The following is a 20,141-nucleotide window of genomic DNA, read 5'->3' on the forward strand; positions in this document are numbered from 1 at the left end:
GCCTTAAATAAAAAGTCTGTGCCTGCATAATTAGTAAGCATTTCATATTAACTACCGTGCCAGAGACAAACTTCTCATTTGACTTCTCAAACCTACTCTTCTCATGGTTTTCTCAGTCTCAATAAATGGCAACTTCGTCCCTCCACCTACATAAGCCAAAGACATTGAAGTCATGTCTAACTCCTCTTTTTTATCCCACATTCACTCTCTTTTAGAAAATCTTGTCAGTGCTACCTTCAAAATATGTTCAAACTATATTTCACCATCGACTTCCCTGTCACTATGGTACACTTCTCATCACTTCTGCCATAACCACTCTGCTCCACCCACCCTCGTATCTCACTTGGATTATTACGGTGGCCTCCTCACTAAGCTCCCTGCTCCCACTCTTGAGCCCTGTGGTCTCCACACAGCATCTAGAGCAAACCTTTAAAAAGCAAGTTACAGTGCGTCACTCTTCTGCTCAAAATTCTTCACTGGTTTCCCATCTCCGAGTAACCAAGGTCATTAAAATGGCTCACAGAACATTATATCAGTGATTGTCAACCCTTGTTATGAATCAGAATCACTTGAAGGAATGTGAGAAATTCAGATGCCTTCTATTTACCAATTAAGATACAATTTGGACTTTAGTGGGGCCCAAGCATCAGCCTTTTCAATGGCCTCTATCCTGCCCACCTCTTACCATCTGATCCTGTCCATCTGCCTCACCATCCCTAATCCCCTCTCTGTGCACCCTGCTCCAGCCTCACTGTTCTTGACATTTCTCTCCAGCATGCTGTGCTAGCTTCTGCCTCAGGAATTTTGTAATGAGCATTCCCTCTTCCTGGAGTACTTCCTGTCCCCTCTCTCTCCCCACTATACCCATGGTTAACCCCCTGTCCTCTTTCAGATCTGTGTTCAAATGTCAGTTTCTCAGAGATGTATTTTCCAACCACCCAATATGGGATGGCAACATTCTCTTCATGCTCTGCTTGTTTTCTTCCTTCTTACTCTTCCAGTTTTTCTTTAGAGCATACATTTCTGCTTTTCTGTTGTCTTCTCTTCACTACAATATAGTCTCCATTTAGGTAGGAAATTTACCTGTTCTATTACACCTTCCAATGCCTAAAACAAAGCCTCAGAAACAATAAGAATTCACTGAATACGTGTTGAATGAGCATGTAAAATAGCAGATTCAAGTCCACTGATTTTTTCAGCCAGAGCTGAATAAAACTGGGGTAGGCTTACTTACTAGTTCACAGGGTCTAGAATTGGTCTTCCTGCCTCAGTCTTCTAAAACCCATGACATTGGTCCATATTGATATGACCAATCTTTTGTCTTGGCTTCTGTTTTAATACTTCAGTTTTCCAGTTGGGATTAGAGCTAGGCCCTAAATTCCAGTGGCCTGGTTGCAGCCCTGATGCCCACTTTGAACCTTGTGAGTTCCCCCTAGTAATACTGCCCCTTTCCCCATATTGCTCTCAGACTTCTGTGGACAGACAGCTTTATACATCGATGCTGTCTTTATGACTGAATACTGCTGGTACTGGCACCACCGTTGACTTCCGTGTTACTATGGTACCCATCTGAGTATACATCCCCTTGGAATTTCATAGTCTGAAGTATTAGTCACTCACAAATCCTACCAACCCTGATTTTCTTTACTTCTCTAGTGCTCTTCTATGCTGAGATTCTAGAATGATTTGTTTTTTTCCCCAAGATTTATAATAGATTAATGGGAATTTAATGCCGCTCTCATAATAATCAGAGACTTCTCTATTTTAGTGCTGCTCATGATCCTTAATTTCTGGTCAGATCTTTACTTGCCATCTGGAATTTTCTACATATATTCTCAGAAATTATATCTGTTTATGTCCTAGGCCCTTCTAAAATGATCTAATAAGCTAAATTCCACTAATATACTAATGCCAATAACTGCTCAAAGCCATCGTCTTTTAAGATGTATTTGGGTTTTAATAAAAATGAACTTCCACGGTGTAATTTCAGAATGCTGCTGAGTCATGGTCATGGCCTCCTAACTGCTTTCCAGCTTTTACATTGCCACTTTCTCTCAGCACAATAGTCATATGATTTGCCAAAATATTTTATCATGTTGCTCTTCTGTTGAAAGCTCTCCTGAAGTTTCATATCCCACACAGAGAAAAAGCCAACTTGGAATGTTCTAGACAGCCGTGCATTAGCACAACTCAAACTTTTACATGCATATGAATCACCTATGGATAATGTTAAAATGATATTTGTGTTTAGAAAGGCTGGGATAGGGGCATGAAAGTCTATATTTTTAGGAAGCTCTCAGGTGATGCAGGCACTGCTAGTCCACAGGACCACACTTTGCTAGACCGTACGTGATTCATCTTCTCTCTACCTCCAGACCTTTTACCTCTTGACTTTGTCACATTTTTGATATTATCCATTATTTCTGAATCCATACTGGCCTCCTTCATACTCTTGAAACATCTAGGCATGCTTCTACCTCAGGGCCTTTGTACTGGCTGACCGTCTTTCTAAAAACACCTTACTCAGACATACACATACTCTCCCCTCTCCAACCTGCTTAAAGTTTTTATTCAAATGTTACTTTTTTAGTAAATCCTTCCCTGGCCACCTGATTTAATAAAGCCAATTACCTTGCTTCTTGGTATTTCCCATCCTCTTCTCCTACTTTATTTTTCTCCTTAACATTTCCCACTACTGAACATACCATAGAATGTGTTTTTCTTTTTTATTGTTTACACCCATTAGAATGCAAACTGCATGAAGACATTTATTCTCATTTCTATCCATCCCAGTGACTAATGTACTGTTTGATATATAGAAGGTGCTCAATATATAATTGCTGAATGAATGCACAAAAAATCAGTTGCATTTTACAAATCATATTTTTTTTTCTACTTATGCAAAAGGTCTTGAGTAGAGCAAGGCAGAAACAAATTTGTTCTCATTTACTTAGGGTAGTTTGATACAGGTGAATGTCTTCCAAGGATACCAAATCTGAACTCATCTACTTAATGCTCATTTACACAGATTTCTTTGGTACAAGCCAAATGAAGATGGCAGATGAGATCAGTATCTACCCTCAAGTAAGAGAAACTTAATGAGACTGGTAGCACAATTCAGAACAAGCACAGACTGAGACATTAATTGAATCTATTTAAAGTTATAGATTGTGAGGATTGTTTTTCTCAGTGATGCAGGCTTTCCTGGAAGGCAGTTGCTATATACATGGATTCATGCCAAAGATATTATAGAAGAAGTTTGGCCTTTTGTGAAATATTGGCCTCAAAGACCTCTGACATCTTGTCTGCCTGTACAAATTAGAAATCCATGACAGAGAATAAAAAGCTGCTGTTGAAATGTTCAAGACTCATTGCTTGAAGAAGAATCCACCACCAAATTTCATGTGTCATAGTTCTCAATTTCATGAAACTCCAATGAACTTTAGCAGGCAAAAAGGTTATTCTTTGTTTGTTGGTTGTTTTGTTTTTTAACAGAAGCTGGCCAAGATCTTGCAAACTCAAACCAAAATACATCTTATTATTATTAGCTGCTCTCTGTCTAATCAATTGTCAGCTGTTTCTAATTTGGGTTGAAAGAAATCTGCAGTACAAACAAATTTCACTTAGATATTTTCTATTATAAATTCATTCAGAAGGGCATTTTTCACAACCCCTCTAGTAAATCAGAAAATTGAATAAATATGGTATAATAGATATTTGAGGACTTTATTTGCAGTTTCAAACTCATTAGCCACCTTATCAATGGACTAACAAAGAATAGAAATTATTTTCTACTTCTTTTACTGCATCTTCATTTTATTATGTCACAATTTTACATTAAGATTAGGAAATATTAAATGATAAAGTTTTATAATTATAAATTGCTCACATATACACTCTCCCAGGTAATCTTCAGGGCCATCTTGTAAGAAAGGTTTATGGCTCTACTCGGACTACTTATTGATGCTTTACATATAGTACCTTATTTAATCTTGACAAAAACTGTGTGAGATAGGACTCTTCATGATGCAACTCCTAAGGCTCAGAAATTTTAAGTAACTAGTTATATTTATACATTTTATTTTAAAAATGAGCTGGATTGAAACTCAGTTTGATGTGTCCATCAAGACCATGCTGATGAGAGAAAATAAAATGAAATTTCTCTGGAATAATACTGTATAGAATGAGTTTATAAGGCATGAGGAGCTTTGGCTCCTAAAATGGAATAGAAATATGAACTGTAAATTTCTGTTTACATTCATCATTAAAAAACTGAAATCTCTTTTTAACAAATAATATAAAGGAAAATAAGTCATTCTCAAAGCCATGCTGTATACTTATTCTGAACACAAATTCATTACCATGCTATGAGTACCTAGTAAGCCTTAAAACATTTACCCTCCTCCTTTCCCCCAAATACATGTTCATTCACCTACCTGGATCCACCCTGAACCTCCCCCCATCCCATTAACTGGGAGACACCATGTTGAACCTCCAGAAGACAATGGTTCTCTTGAGAAAGCCAAGAAGGAAGTATTTTAGAATCAATAACTGAACCCCAGAAAATGGAGTATAATAAGGGCCAAAAAGTTAGAGGCCATAGCTAACATCTCCAGGATATTCACTTCCTTAAATACATCATTAATACTTGGAGAAAGGTTTATGTTACCATCATCAGCTCTCAGAAGCATGATATCAATATGGTGCCTGCAAGAATTACTAGTCTGACTCTAGGGGCCCATAGTAGTAGCCATGGCAGACAAAAGGTGTCAGATGAAAAAGCAGAGAATAACGCTGGCACCTGTGGCAGAATAATTTTTATAATCATTAAAATATCCTCTAGCATGATATTAAGTTTGACATTAGAACAGGAAACACAGACTTGGAGCCCAAATTATTCTGCAGTAGAAGATCAGAGAGAAAAAATGTATAGCACTATTGCTGTTATTACTGACATTCACCTGTATTCCATGATTATTTATTAAATGTCAACAATGGTTTTCACTAGTCTAGTCACTAGAGACAATTTTAAGAAAAAAAGTCAGTTCTCTCATAGAGGTTGACAGGGTTTGAAATGCTTCTGTATATATGTTTATAAACTGCAGTTCAGAGTAAAAATAGCTTTAAGACTTTCACATAAAGGAAAAACAGTCTTTCTATGCTTTTTAAATATAGATAGTTATAGAAAAATAAGATGTAAATAAAGATTTTCCCATTTAGAAATAGAAACAGACATCTGTAGGAACCTTATTTGTTGATAAGATTAACTTTTCCTTTTAGATAGCTTCACATAATCACAACTAAAGATAACGGTTTAATCTAAAAACAAGTGCAGTGTAGAAAATAACTTGAGTCATTTAAAAGCATCAGATGACTTGAATGATATTTGGAATGGGATTTGTGAAAACTCTTTCAGACTTCATGTTTGTTAAGTCCTTAACCCTTTTCTGAACGAAATACCAGCGAGCGTATTTGATTTTGGAAGTCAAATGGAAACTGATCTGTTAAGCACACTACAGAGGACTTTGAATTCCCTCTACTGGTGCCATGAGTCATTTAAAAAATCTTCTTTAAATCAATATAAGATGTAATCTAACGGGAAATTCTCTGTCAGAATTAAAGATAAAAAATAAACAAATCTCAACTTTGCAATCCCAGCATGGGGCACAAAATGGTAAGGACTATTAATGGAGAACCATGGACAGTACCTTTTGAATGCCCGCTTGGGACTCCAGAACATTGTTCTCTGATCCATTGCTTCGGCTGATCATCCGCCACATTTGGGAATACATGCTGTCCCTCTCAAAAGGATTCAATCCTTTCATGCGGACATGCTCATATACTGCAGAGTCCAGGACTGTGCCGTAAGGGATTTCTGTTTGCTTGGAAAGGTCCTGGAGAGACCTTGATTATTGAGAGAAAAGAGAGACACAAGAGAGTACTGAATATTTCCAAGCAGGAATAAAGTCAAAAGAAGAAAAAGGCAATATGTGTGGAAACATGTATCAAATATATTTCTTATTTTGTTGTTTCCTAATATTAGGATATAATGTGTAAGAAAAGACTGCTGTTAGGGTATATGGCATTGATACAAATTATGAGAACACAAAATTATTGAAGGAAAAGTGAAAATTTCTAGTGGTAATACAATGCTTTTTTTGGTGAAGCTTCACAGGGGAAAAAGCTAGCAATTCCATTAAAGGCAAGTTACATTAGACTGCTAGATAATCATATAATAATTAGGTAATTAAAAAAAGTTCAATATGTTATAAGCATTAGGTCTACATTCCTTTAGGTAGCAAGATATTTTTATAAAATTATAGAATTTACATAAGCAACATGTTTTGAAGTGAAATGTAAGCTTAAAAATTAGTAGTTAGGGTAGTCATTATTTATTGAATACATACATGTTAGATAATTGATAGACATTATCCTAACGGAAATGCCTCACGTAAAGAATTATTTGACCTATTTTAAAGATAAGGAGACTTAGGTTGAGAGAATAAATGACTTGATCAGTGTGGCACAGTCAGTGAGTGTGAGAGCTAGAATTCAAATATGGGTATGTCAAGCCCCAAAGTATTTCCTATGCAAGATGCTGGTACTTATTTCCATATTTCTTTGGCTATATTTGCCTTAGCAGTGTGTGTGTTTGTGCGTGTGTAGTGTGGAGGTGGGAGGAGTGCTTTCTATTTGGATTAGAATACATTTCATGTTTCTGGAAAGCTGAAAACATATTCAGAATAATGCTCCAAGATTTTTAAGCCAATCTTTTGAGTTACAGATAGTATCTATTTGTCCCAGGTTATCTGTCTCCAAATTGGTGGTTGATTTCCCTCCATTGAGTTTCCAAGTCCCTCTATATTTTCCAGCTTAAAGAACCAGTTATCATTCCACTGGAACTTATAGAATTTGTTTAGTGTGTAGGTGCCCAACTCTAATGACTGACATTTAAGGACAAATATTGTGTCTCTGACATAGTGTTAAAATCAGATGCTGGCACAGTTACAACTCACTAATTTTTGGGAATGGGAGCAGATGCTATGAAACACTACACTGTACTTTGAACAAGAATGAATGCTTACAGAACTCTACAACCATGAGCCATGAATCTCATGTAATGTTTATCTCTGATCTTTTGGTTTGTTTCTAGATGGAGTTTGCTAATGATTTCCTGAGGATCTTTCAACCAACCCTAGCATTAGGTAAAGACACTGGGAATATTCTTGCAGTTCACTCATCTCCATCATGTACAAAACTATGTTGGAAACAATACATTATGGGCCATGTTTGTTAGAGGAGTATTTGTGCCAATTTCTAATAGTAACTTTCAGCAAAACTTAATCTGCATTTTATTGAGTTTTGTGTTGTTGATGTATATTATTTACTCCATGGAAACTACCATGATAATTCCTTTTTCTTCTACACATCTATTGCATAAAATAATGAATTTAAACCATCCTATTTGAAAAGAAAGTGTAATTCTGGAATTTTCTGGAATATTCTAAAACTATTGAACAAATTCTAGTCTTTGTAAAGATAAACTAAAGTGATAACGTAAATGAATAATTGAGGGCAAAAGCAAGAGGAAAATGAGCAATATAGAGCTGGGATACAACTGAATACTGAAGTCAGTGGGCGTTTACTTGTGGGACATACCATAATTCTCTTGGTATATTATAACAAAAATTTTGTTTCAAGAGAGCAATTTACTGCTGTTTTCAGTAGTATCAGTACAACTGTATCAAAAACATACACATTTTTTAACATATATCCTCCTGTTTAGTGGTGGATACCCAAAAATGGTAACACAGGAAGAAGAAATGAAATATATCTACACAGGTTACAACAGTACTTGTTTGTTAAGTTTCTGTAAATAGAAAGGTGAAGGCCAGGTAGTTGCACACAGCACTGTCTAGAGCCTGCAGGTCTATGGATGGAGAAAGCCCACATTGCAGGACACCAGACACCCTACCAGTACAAGACAGGCCCTTGGCTGTCTGACTCTAGGGCCCCATAGAGTTAGTACTACCAGACACTTGCTAGTACTATCATAGTGTCTGGTAGTACTAGCAACCAAACTCAACTATAACTATCAGAAGGTTTCAATTTAATGGAGGTGAGATCACCGTTTAGAGTAATTTTTTTCAATGCCTTCATCTAAATATATAAATGATTTGCCCAAAGAGTCACCCTGGTTAAATGCTGCTAAACAAATTAGTGCTCCTTTTAGACTTTCATGAAAAGAAAGCTAAAATAAAATGTTAAGACCTTTAATATAGGCAGTTTTCCGTCACATAGCTTTACCTTAAATGTTAGCTTTACAGTCTGATAATAAAGAGTTTTAACACAAACTCTTTAGTTGGTTAATACAAACAGTATTAACCAACTAAACAGTAGTTTAGCTGGCGAAGTTGTTTGGTACAGAATAAATTTTTAGAGGAATATGTTAACATATTGCCTATGTGAAGTTGCTGGTGTTACAAAAAAGGCAGTTTATATTCAACATACTTCAAGTTTAGAATGGCAGAGCATCTTGTAATTTAGAACAAAGGCCTGTTCCCTCTAGTAGTTTCTGACATCAAGTGCAACTTATAAATTTGCCTTGAGACATGTTTGCAATAAAAATTACAGGTTGTCTGATTCAGCATGTTCCATTAAAATACACTAAGGTAGCACCAAAGATGACAAAAATAAAATGACTGAAGCAAAATGAAGTGCACACAAATAGCTTATTACAGAATGAAAAAGCCATTTCAGGAGACCAGCATAGAAAGGGAGTGACTATTACAAGTGGTCACTTTGTTACTTTCATACTAAGAAGAGTTTAGAATAAGATTAGCAGAAATTCTGTAGCCTATATTATCAGCCTCTAAAGGAAACATTGTTATTTCCTTTAGATGTTATTGGTTATTCAACAAATGGTAATCTTCAGAAAATTGTATCTGAAGGTCAAAAGCTGAGTGCATATTATTTAGACATGCCCAATCATTGTTTTAAAATGGATAACAACCATAGAATCATTAATAGGCACCTAATATATATACATTAATTTACCATGGCAGATACTGACATTTCTTTTTCTTTCTTTTTTTTTTTTTTTTGAGTTGGAGCCTCACTCTGTTGCCCAGACTGGAGTGCAGTGGTGCTATCTCGGGTCACTGCAATCTCTGCTGCCTGGGTTTAAGTGATTCTCCTGCCTCAGCCTCCCATATAGCTGGGATTACAGGCACCTGCCACTGTGCCAGGCTAATTTTTGTATTTTCAGTAGAGACGGGGTTTCACCATCTTGATCAGGTTGGTCTTCAACTCCTGACCTCGTGATCCACCCACCTTGGCCTCCCAAAGTGCTGGGATTACAGGCGTGAGCCACAACACTCAGCCAGCATTTCTTTTTTAACAATAGACATTTCTCATGTGATGGAAGGAATGGGAAAATTGGCCAGGAGCAGTGGCTCATGCCTGCAATCCCAGCACCTTGGGAGGCTGAGGCAGGTGGATCACCTGAGGTCAAGCGTTAGAGACCAGCCTGGCCAACATGGTGAAACCCTGTCTCTAATAAAAATACAAAAAAAATTAGCCAGTCATGGTGGCAGGCACCTGCAATCCCAGCTACTTGGGAGCCTGAGTTAGGAGAATCTCTTGAACCCAGGAGATGGAGGTTACAGTGAGCTGAGATCGCACCACTGCACTCCAGTCTTGGCGATAAGAGCAAAACTCTGTCTCAAAAAAAAAAAGGAAAAAAAAAAAAAGGTAGGGGGGAATCTATAGCACTCCGGAGTAATCTGTTGTGAACATATTATGTATAACTCATATCATACTCCATTTCTTTACTTAGCCACATATACTCACATAAAACTCAGTGAATCATCACTCTGAGAATCCATTAAACTTGAGCTCTCTTCTCTCAAACCCACACTCAGGCACACAGTAAAAAATGAGTGTCTATAGCTCTAAGTGGTGGATGATAAAAAAAAGCAAATGCTTTGCTGCTCTAATCAGCCTTATCTTCTCAACACTTGACTGAGATTATTCTCTTATTCCTGCTACTGCTCTCTGATCAGACTAGCATCAACCTGTGGGTACTACACAATACTGACAGCTTACAGGTAAGTGGTATTTAGTTATTTGTATAAATAGTACATACACTGAGGAACTGTGTAATTGAGGGCAATTAAAAATTTTAAAATTTGAGTGGCTTTAGGTTGCTGTAAAACTCTTTCTATGAGAATAATAAACACTGGAACCCTTTTCAAGCATTTAAAATTAATTTTGTGCTGAGCTCAGTGGTTCATGCCTGTAAAGCACTTTGGGAGGCTGAAGCACATGAATCACTTGAGGTCAGGAGATTGAGACCAGCTTGGCCAACATGGTGAAGCCCTGTTTCTATGAAAATTAGTTGAGTGTGGCGGTGCACACCTGAAATCCCAGCTACTTAGGAGGCTGAGGCAGGGGAATCACTTGAACCTAGGAGGCAGAGGTTGCAGTGAGCAGAGGCTGTGCCACTGCACTTCAATTTGGGCAACAGAGAGGGACTCCATCTCAAAGAAAAAAAAATATGAAAAAAATTGAATTAATTTTGTTATATGTTACACTCTGATATTAGATCTATCTGACAGCACAGCTTTAACACTGAGTAGGTTAGATTTTAAAGTCAAGCATATCTGTCAAATCAGTATTTGATTGGGTTATCTACTGTTTTTTATAAAGATTATGATAATGATGATTCCTCCTTCCACAATGCTTTCAATTATTTCTATTGGTATTTTTTTGTGGAAGTTCTCTCTCTTCCGGCAGAGTCAGGTAATTCTTTATAAACATTGTTAAAGAAGAATTCATGCATTTAAGTAGAATAACTAATGTATAATTTCCCTTCCAAGGATGAGATTGTGTGATTTTATGATACTAAATTGTCATCAATTTCTTCAAAGCAAACTCTTTGGGACATTTATATGACTTCATATTAATTAAATAATGTTATATTGAATATGTTGCTAAAAATACATCTCTAAAACTGTCAACTGTTCTTTAAAAAATCTAATGCCTAACCACTCTGTGGTAACTTTTCACTCATATTCTTTTCCTATTTTCCTTTAACAAGAGAGTAGATGTTACCATCTAAATAAAACTTAAATAATTCTCATAAACCTCTCTGTCCCATCTCCTCCTCCTCCTTCTTCTTCTTTTCTTCTTCTTCTTCCTTCTTCTTCTTCTTCCTTCTTCTTCCTTCTTCCTTCTCCTTCTCCTTCTTCTTCCTCTTCCTCTTCTTCTTTCTTCTTCTTCTTTCTTCTTTTAAGATGTAAAACTATATTTAGCCTGGTTGTGTGGCACGCTCACCAACAACTGACAAGCCTGACCTGCCAGCCTGGCTTTGGGGAATTGTAAGTCTAATCCCTTTTTGTTTATGGGATGGAACAAGTCAACTTAAGTCATCACATCAGAAGAGATTTTTCTTCAGAGGGAGAAAAATGGAATGTGGCTGATAGGACAGGCACCATATGCTTCAGGCAACAGGGCTGACAGTGGAAAAGAGACAAATAGGAGTATATGACAAACATCTTCCAACTCAGTTTAGGTTCCCTCAACCCTTCTCTTCCCAGTTTTCCCCTTTCGATGCTGATTTCAGCAACTGTCAAAAGACAGATACTGTTACAGCCTGGAGAGCTCATTAGCAACCATAAAGAGCCTGCCTGTCCATTGGTTGTAGCAGCTGAGAGCTGTCCTTTGAAGTGCAGTGACAAGTTTTTCAGCATAAAAAGTGATCCAAAATGTAGCACTTAAAAGAACAACTAGGCTGGGTGCGGTGGCTCACACCTGTAATCCCAGTACTTTGAGAGGCTGAGGGGGTTGGATCAGCTGAGGTCAGGAGTTTCAGACCAGCCTGACCAACAGGGAGAAACCCCATCTCTACTAAAAATACAAAATTAGTTGGGTGTGGTCACACATGCCTGTAATCCCAGCTACTTGGGAGGCTGAGGCAGGAGAATTGCTTGAACCCAGGAGGCAGAGGTTGCAGTGAGCCAAGATCACTCCATTGCACTCCAGCCTGGGCAACAAGAATGAAGCTCCATCTCAAAAAAAAAAAAAAAAAAAAGAACAACTAATATGCCAGGAGAGTGGATTTGGGTGGTTGCGTAAGGCAGGCCAGCCCTGAGGAATGCTGCTAACAGCCCAGCACTGGGCAAACTCTTAGTTTCTAAAAGCATGAATTGTGAAGACATAAATATCTGTGTTTCAATATTTGGTAAAATTATTCAAACTTCTTTAAAATGCAATGTCTTTCTTTATTGGCCAGGAGAAATAATACTTTTATATTAAGATATCTTGAGGTTTGAATTAGATATTGTTTGTGACACTTTTCTTAGTAATTAGCTTTCTATGAACACTTAATTACCAATAGTACAATTATTGATGTTATGATTATCACTATTAATTTGTTCTCTATTATGGTTTCTGGAATTGCTGTATCCTTATTTCCTATCAATTAGAGTCATTCTCTCCTAATCCCCTTCCTTACCTGTGGCTCTTTAATTTCCCCACCTCATCTACTCTGTCATCAAGTTCTGTACATGTTATCTCCTAAATTTTGTAAATCTGTCACCATCTTTGCCTTTCCATGTCTAATGGCCTTGTCATTTCTACCTAGATGATTATTTTTAAGCCTTTTCCCCATCCCTGTTCTCGCCCACCACTAATCTATTCTTTAGCACAACTAAACTGTTCTTTCTGATATGCAAATATGATCATACTGCTGCCTTATTTTAGTATTGCCTGTGTACTTCACTGCCCTTAAAAATAAACTCCTTAGCCTTCAAATTCCTTCCAAAATTTGGCTTAAGTGTTTCCTATTTCTGTTCTCAGAAACAACCCTTTGCCTCACTCATATTTACAGTACGAGCCAAACACCATTTCTTCATTCTTGGCTGCTTCACAGGTGCATGTCTTGGTAGGTGTCTTCCTGGCATAATATTCTTCTTTGTCTACCTTGAGAATTCCTTCCTTTCAACACGAAACTTCACTGTCTCTTCAGTGCTCTTCTAACACTTGGACTATGTTCACATTTTAGCATTGTGTTTAGGAATTGTACTTGTTTATTTACCTCATCAGAATACACATTGCTAGTTCCCATGATTTTTTAAAAACTTCATATTTGAAATCTAGATCTACCCCAGGGTCTGAAAAACAGTCAGCCGTCAATGAGACTTACTTGTTTTACTGTGGTCGTCTTTACTAGAACGATATTTCACTTTGAGAAGTAAGCATTCCCCTGAAACTAGCATGGCATAAAAATAACATTTTAACTATGTATTGTTAGCCATTCTATAGCTGACTAATGATGGCCAGAAGCATTTGTAGTTAAACAATCAAAAACAAAATAAAAAACCTCAAAGCCTTTTTAAAGGAATATTTGGCAATTTCCTCTGTGACATAATCAGCTGGAAAAGCTTTATTGAACCTCCAGTGAATTGCCTGCCAAAATATTTTGCCACATATGTAAAATAAATAAATTCAGAGGCAAATCAAATAAAAACAAAACCCAAACAATTAGGAAAAGAAAACATATTCTAAAAGCTGAGGGTATAGTCCACGATTCTGGTAGACATAGGACCTGGTACAAAGCAGAATGTTCCTGAAAGAGTTACTTATCTGAGCAGTGCAGCCAGAGAGAAGATAAAAAATACATGGACTGAGTGATTTTTGACTGAAATATTGGAAGCAAAGTGAAATGTTGAAGAAAATTGCTTAAGCACCTCTGTTAATTGAAATGCTTATAAATATATAGAAGAATTCATGATTTTAGTAGCTATAGAAGAGATATGCAGCAGAACAAGGAGAAGACAGTCACCTTTGATAAAGTTGAGAATTATTACAGGGGATTTTTTTTTCCTGGTTGAATATTTAGATAAAGAGGAGGAAGGAGGGTATGTATGTTCTATGGAAGGTGGAAGGCTTATTCCATCTTCCTATTTGTGGCATAGCCAATGGCCACCTGTTCTTTGAGAAGCCACATTCCTATCTTGGTAGCTCCTTGTTCTTAGTAAAGTTTTCTTAATTACCTCAGACACAAGCTTGCAAAGTGTGATGAAATATAAAGATATCAAGAGCGTATGGTGGGATAAAAAAGGACTCCTGATGTTTTTCAGATGGTTTGGTCCATAATTAAGAGTTCAGCGAAAGCTATTTTTAGTGCCTGAAGGGATGTCCTTATTTAATGAAAACAGGCTCAGGAGAGATTTTAGCCTATTAGCACTAGGTTTTTATTTTTTAAAAGATTAATGTGAAGGTCATGTTAATGGAAGACATAGGGTTCTCTCATAGAAGATTAGATTGTATTGCCTAAAAATATTGCTCATGGTATCAAGTAATTCGGAGGAACCCAGAGACAGCAATCTCTAATGGAGAGAATGTCCTAGTACCAAAGTGCCTGTGTCTTCCTTCCTCTTATGGTGCCAGAGTCTTCTCCTCCTCAACATAGCAGAAGCCTTTGGAGGAGCAAGCTGAGGTCTGACACCAATAAGGTAGAATGATACCAGGCAAGGTGGAGTGTTAGGACTCCATTTTTGGAAACTGAGAGGATTTCTCAAATGAAGCATCATTCTAGACGGAGAGGGTGTTTTATAAGAGGTGCCGCAGAGGAACAAAGAGGGTCACAAGATGAGCACGTCCATGTGTAATATTCAAATAAGGTCTAAATGATGTAGCCTTTTCTAGTCCCTTCATTCTGTCTCACTCCCCACTCCTGTCCTGAATCTTTCATCTTCCCCCTGACCTTCCTCATGTGACACAACGGAATACATTATATAAAAGACAGCTTCAGGTCCTCTGCTTTAAACTCCTTTAGAATGTCTATTTCATTTTTTATTTTTTAGAACTGTTTAAATAGCCATCAGAATGTAAAGTGTGCTTGGTCTAGAAAAAGTATGCAGCAATATCATGAGAAGGGCACCTCTACCTTTCAGAACATGGTCCTCCTGTGGTAGATTGGATTACAAGGTACAGGGATTACAAGGTGCGCGGATTACAGCCCAGCAGATGACACTGAAGTCTTTCCTAGCAGACTTGGGAAGATTTTCTGCACTCTCTCCCCTCAAAAGGAGTCTGGGTCACCTCTACCCATATGGTAGAGACAGGGTGGTCATAGGTAAAACTGTAAGTATATGTAAAGTAGATACCCTTGGGAAAGGTGGATGTCATAGACTACTTAGGGGAACATCCTCTTGCATTTAAAAAGATCTGGACTTTCCATACAAACTTAATAGTTCAGACTTGCGAACATGGCAGGTCATTTTAGAGAATCTAAGGGAAGACAGAAATGTCTCATGTCCTTCTGTAGTTGGCTATGGCCATTAAAAATGATTGTTAAACTCTCTCCGAAATGATGGTGTTATACAAATGCAAGAGAATAGTCATCTGAAAATCTGGCTGACTTGTCTGACTTCTTGACCCACATTACAAGCTAGAAATTATTTGTGTCACATCATGAATCCTGAAATGTGGCAGACACTGTATTTTTCTAACAAACACAAGCCTCAAAACCCTGACAGTGTTGACAGAAGTATCATTTATGACGCTTTTCTCTATTCTAAATGGCGATTAGTTAATAAACAAATGTTTGGTACATATACATATATATATACACACATATATATCATGAAATACTATTTTAGATATATTATATTTAATATATGTGTATGACACATAATGAAAAATATATTATAATATATATTAATTAAGTAAAACTTCACCATCAATGGTCCTAGTATTCTGTACATTCAATTACCCTGTAGTTTTCCTGTGCATGGTACAAAGCACGTATAGCTTCTTTTTTATATATCATGAAAAAGCTGCAATACTTATTTACCACAAGACACTAAGAAGAAATATGAAATTATCTTAAATTTCATGGCCAGCATTTTACTACATTACCATTGATTACAGGCTGATTGTAAAATTTATGTTAAAATGATACCCTTGAATAATGCAATAGACTTCAATAGTGAAATAGGGGATATTCATTTTCCTGTATCCTTGAAAATTCAGGAAGGACTTCACTAATTCTCATTAATTTCTTTGGAAGAATCAGATTGTTAAATGGCATTAACAAAAACATTAAAAAACAATCATAATAACAGAGAGGTTAAAGAGTTACCAGAGGCATTATATAATATGATTAGGTATCTTAAAGCACATTAGCCAGCCTCTAAAACTGACTTCATGTTTTTTTATATGAAAATCTAGTGACTTAGAAAACTTAACACAAGGGAGTCCTTGTGTTTATCTCCAAAATCTCATGTTTCACAGAAAACACTATTTTGTTCTCAGTGAAAATGGACAATACCTGCATACTACCTCTAGTACAATATTTCTCTATGAAATAAAACACTTCTTTTTCATTTTCCTCCTTTAGCCTTCTCTTTGTCAAATTAAATACTAAAATCTTTTAGTTGTTATCCGTAAGATATATTACTTCCATTTTTTATGCTGTTATAAACTAAGCCTTTTTTTTTCTCTTGTATTATAATTTTTGTATAATTTGTGAACCTTCTAAGTAGGTCATGGTAGTCTTTAAAAGGCTTAAACAACTTACATGCTGCTAGGTGACTCTGATCATTTTAATGATTTAATGATTTAAAAATGAACATTAATGCCACCTTGCAAATTTATAATTGACAGATGGTTTAAGCTGAAGCTGTCACAGACATACACAAATATACACACACACATTGTTTTTCCCATCTCTGAGCGAATTATCACCTATTTGCCCTATTAAACTTCATCATACTCTAATTACCTTGTTTAATTTGTCAAGGTCCTTATACATTCTTACAGTGTAGTCAATAAGCACCCCTACTCAATACAGAGTAGTCTGCATATTTAATAAGCTTACTCCCTATTCCATACTTCAAATCGACACTGAAAATGTTAATTAGAAGCAAGACTAATGCTGACTTATGGAAAAAAATTATTCAATATACCCTCCAAGGCTGACATTGAACCATTGATCACTACCTTGCATATGGCCTACTAACAAGCTCTGAAACGATAATACATAATAATGCTACATGAAACAATGACCCAAATAAAATACAGTGTGTATTCAAATGAGGAATCAATAATATTTTGTATTTTTTCCTCTATAAGATCTTTTGAGGAGCTCAAAAACATTAATCATACTATCAAAAATTTCATAGTGGGAAATAAAAGACTAGGAGAAATAAGTTACCATGAGGTTAATTTAATAGCCTATTTAAAGACACCGTGAAACATTATTGTCAAAGTAAGGGAGAAGGTCAAAGTTTCAGTGAAGTATCTAAAGAATATGACTGAAACCAAAAATCCTGGCTCTTCATAACACGGAACAGGGACCAAGTTTCTACTGATCACTTAACATTTTCCAAATGTAAAAGATACATTCCTCTTTTCAATCTAGTAGGTCTGTGAATTTCTCAAAATAATTTCTTTATTTTAATTCTTAGAATGATTCAGATAAATTATCCTCTATTCTCAAGTAAGTGATATTTCCTTTTTGAGGAATTTCAGTGAAAGTTGGTATTAAATACATATCTTGATGTCTTAGAGGCAGGTCTTATTAACTGTTACTTCATGATTATAAATGCCCAAACTGTTCTGCAAATGTGCTCCCCACTCCCAAGTCAACGGCAAATCTTGAGAACTCTGTAGCATCCCTCTAAGAAAATGATAATCATCATCTGAATAAATCCAGCCCACCCAGCCAGCTTTAGACCTTATTCCTCACCTTCCTCACCACTTGCCATTAGCTAGGGTACTTGGCTCTTATTTAGCATCATCCCTCCTTAGTATAAGGGCTTGAGAAATGGGGGCTGTAGCAGGTGTGTGTGTGTGTGTGTGTGTGTGTGTGTGTGTGTGTGTGCGTGCGTGCATGTGTGTATGTGTGTGTGCATGTGTGTATGTGTGAGTGTGTGTAGAAGTGGAGGAGAAAGCCATTAAAATAAATTGAATATGTTTAGATGACAGGAGCTGTGGAGGAACTAAGAGCATCAGATAACTAATGGGGTCAAACAGGTGCTTAGTATAGAGTGTGGAGGTCAGCACACCAAGATCACTGGCATGACGGGGAAGCCAGGGAAACAAAGGGGAGACTGGAAATAGAGAAACAGAAAAAGAAAATAAGACATATGACAAAAAAGCTTTTTTTTTTTTCAGGTTTCCCTTTCAACTTAAGATATCTGTTGTTCAGGTTTTCATGTGAGTATCAGTTTTATCTCAGACCTTGTTTAATAAGTTACCTCATTGGTATAGTTGATATAGAATTGTATGGCTGAAGAGACATGGAAAATAACATTATTCAATCTGTGGAACAAACATTTCTGCAGTGAGTAAAGAATTGGATCACTTTTTTTAAAGACAAAAAACTGAAGTGCAAAGTGTTTTTAAAATTAGCCTTAATTTTTGGTAGGAGAAAAGAGACTTGAAACTGTCTTCAGTCTCCTTTAATAGCATTCTTCTGTCAAACAGCCTTGCTTGGCAACTCCAGTCTTGCTGATTTTCATCACTACTCTTCCCCCATTAATTTCACAAAAGCATGCTCCATACTCAAACTATGTCCTCCAGAATGACTAAACAGCATACACCAAGTATAGCGTTTTTTTTTAAAAAAACATATCTATAAGTTTGTGGTAGATAGAATTTATTTATTCAGCAGACTTCAGTGAGGAAGGAAAATAACAGGAAATGGAAAAGAGACAGGAATTTATATTCCTGAGTACCGTACTTAACAGGTTTCTAGGCTTTAAGGAAGAAGATTGGGAAGAAAGAGAAAAAGAGAAGGATTTGATTTGTCTAGAATGATTCTGCTTGTTCAGAAGAAGATCATCTTAGAAGCTGTGGAAGATTATTAAACTGCCAAAGTTTTTGTCCTGGAGAGCTCAGTGTAAACAGAGTCTATGGAAATGCTGATATAGCCCTGTTCCTGGGAGCCACAGACAGAGTGTGAGACAACTTTTAATTAAATGCTCACTGAAAGGTGGCTTTGAAAGACCCATATACTTCTAGGAAGTTTTAATTTTTTTCCAAAAGAAAGACAAAATTCTGTCTATGACATCTAGATGGCTGTATGTTTGGAAAACATCCATCACTGTAGCGCTTAAGTGCTAGGACAGCAAGCCTTTTCAGCACTAATGACACAGAGTAAGGAGATGAATGTCTTCCTCTGCTGCAGCGCGTGTGTGTTCTGGAGCTAAGCCTATACAATTCTGTATTAAAATGAAACATAAAGGCAGTATAAGCCAGGCCTTGCCACTTCATCCACCTTGATTTTGGCTGCTCCTAATAAAGTATCCAATTCCCCACTGAGAGCTATAAAAAAGGCTCCTACTGGAAGTCTGAAGTGTGCGTGGGTGACACAAAGAATACTTAGAAAGCATACCATTTTGGGTTTCTTCTCTTATCCTTGAATAATAGGACAGAGACATATCTTTCATAGTTCTATATAATTTTTTTAATGGGTTACACACAAGTCATGGAGTTTCAAACTCTCAGGTCAGATTCTAAAAATTTCTTTCTGGTTCACTCAGTGAGTGAATATTTACTTGTTACCAACTAAGTACTCACGCGATACACTGCATAAGGCACTGAACTGGTACAAAGGTGATAAAACAACCCTCAAGAATATGTATTTTAATAGGGAAGTAAGACAAGTAGAATAATATTCCAATACAGGCGTAACTGAGGTAGATGTGAAGTGGCTCACAAAAGGGAGACACCAAATGTAGTTATGAATATGTGGCAAGGCTATACAGAATAAGTGAATTTTGAATGCTGTATTATGAGAGGGGTAAATAAAGATAAGTTAGGAGAGAAAACTTGCCTGGCAAATATGTATCCTGACCCAGGGATCTTGCCAGTCTTTATCAGTAACAACCTGACTTCAGTACTAGTTAGTCACTAGCTAAGGTGACATAACATAGTGAATCATTCTTCCAAGTCCTTATTTATGACTAAATTCAGATAAGGCTTGCAGATGCATCAGATTTTTGTTTGTTTGTTTTGCCTTTACCTTTCGGGCAATGAAAGGATTAAGTAGCAGGGCAGAAAGACAACTCTCAGCAAAATAGACCATAGGTAGGGTGGTGACAACTGTGTCAGAAACAGAAGCTCAT

The 20,141-nt window shown here is 36.7% G+C and overlaps 1 protein-coding gene across 3 annotated transcripts in view; it reads right to left on the reverse strand.

Annotated features, from left to right (window-relative positions):
• GRID2 (glutamate ionotropic receptor delta type subunit 2) overlaps window positions 1–20,141 on the reverse strand; it is a 1,512,615-nt gene that overhangs the window by 277,320 nt on the left and 1,215,154 nt on the right. For all 3 annotated transcript variants that reach the window (XM_032239845.1, XM_032239843.1, XM_032239844.1), the window contains one exon: window positions 5,709–5,904. In XM_032239845.1, the coding sequence (XP_032095736.1) occupies window positions 5,709–5,904 (196 nt within the window). The remainder of the gene's footprint in view (window positions 1–5,708; window positions 5,905–20,141) is intronic.

This window comes from Sapajus apella, unplaced genomic scaffold (assembly GCF_009761245.1).
Source record: "Sapajus apella isolate SASKATOON/1434 unplaced genomic scaffold, GSC_monkey_1.0 scaffold45, whole genome shotgun sequence".
Taxonomy (NCBI): domain Eukaryota; kingdom Metazoa; phylum Chordata; class Mammalia; order Primates; family Cebidae; genus Sapajus; species Sapajus apella.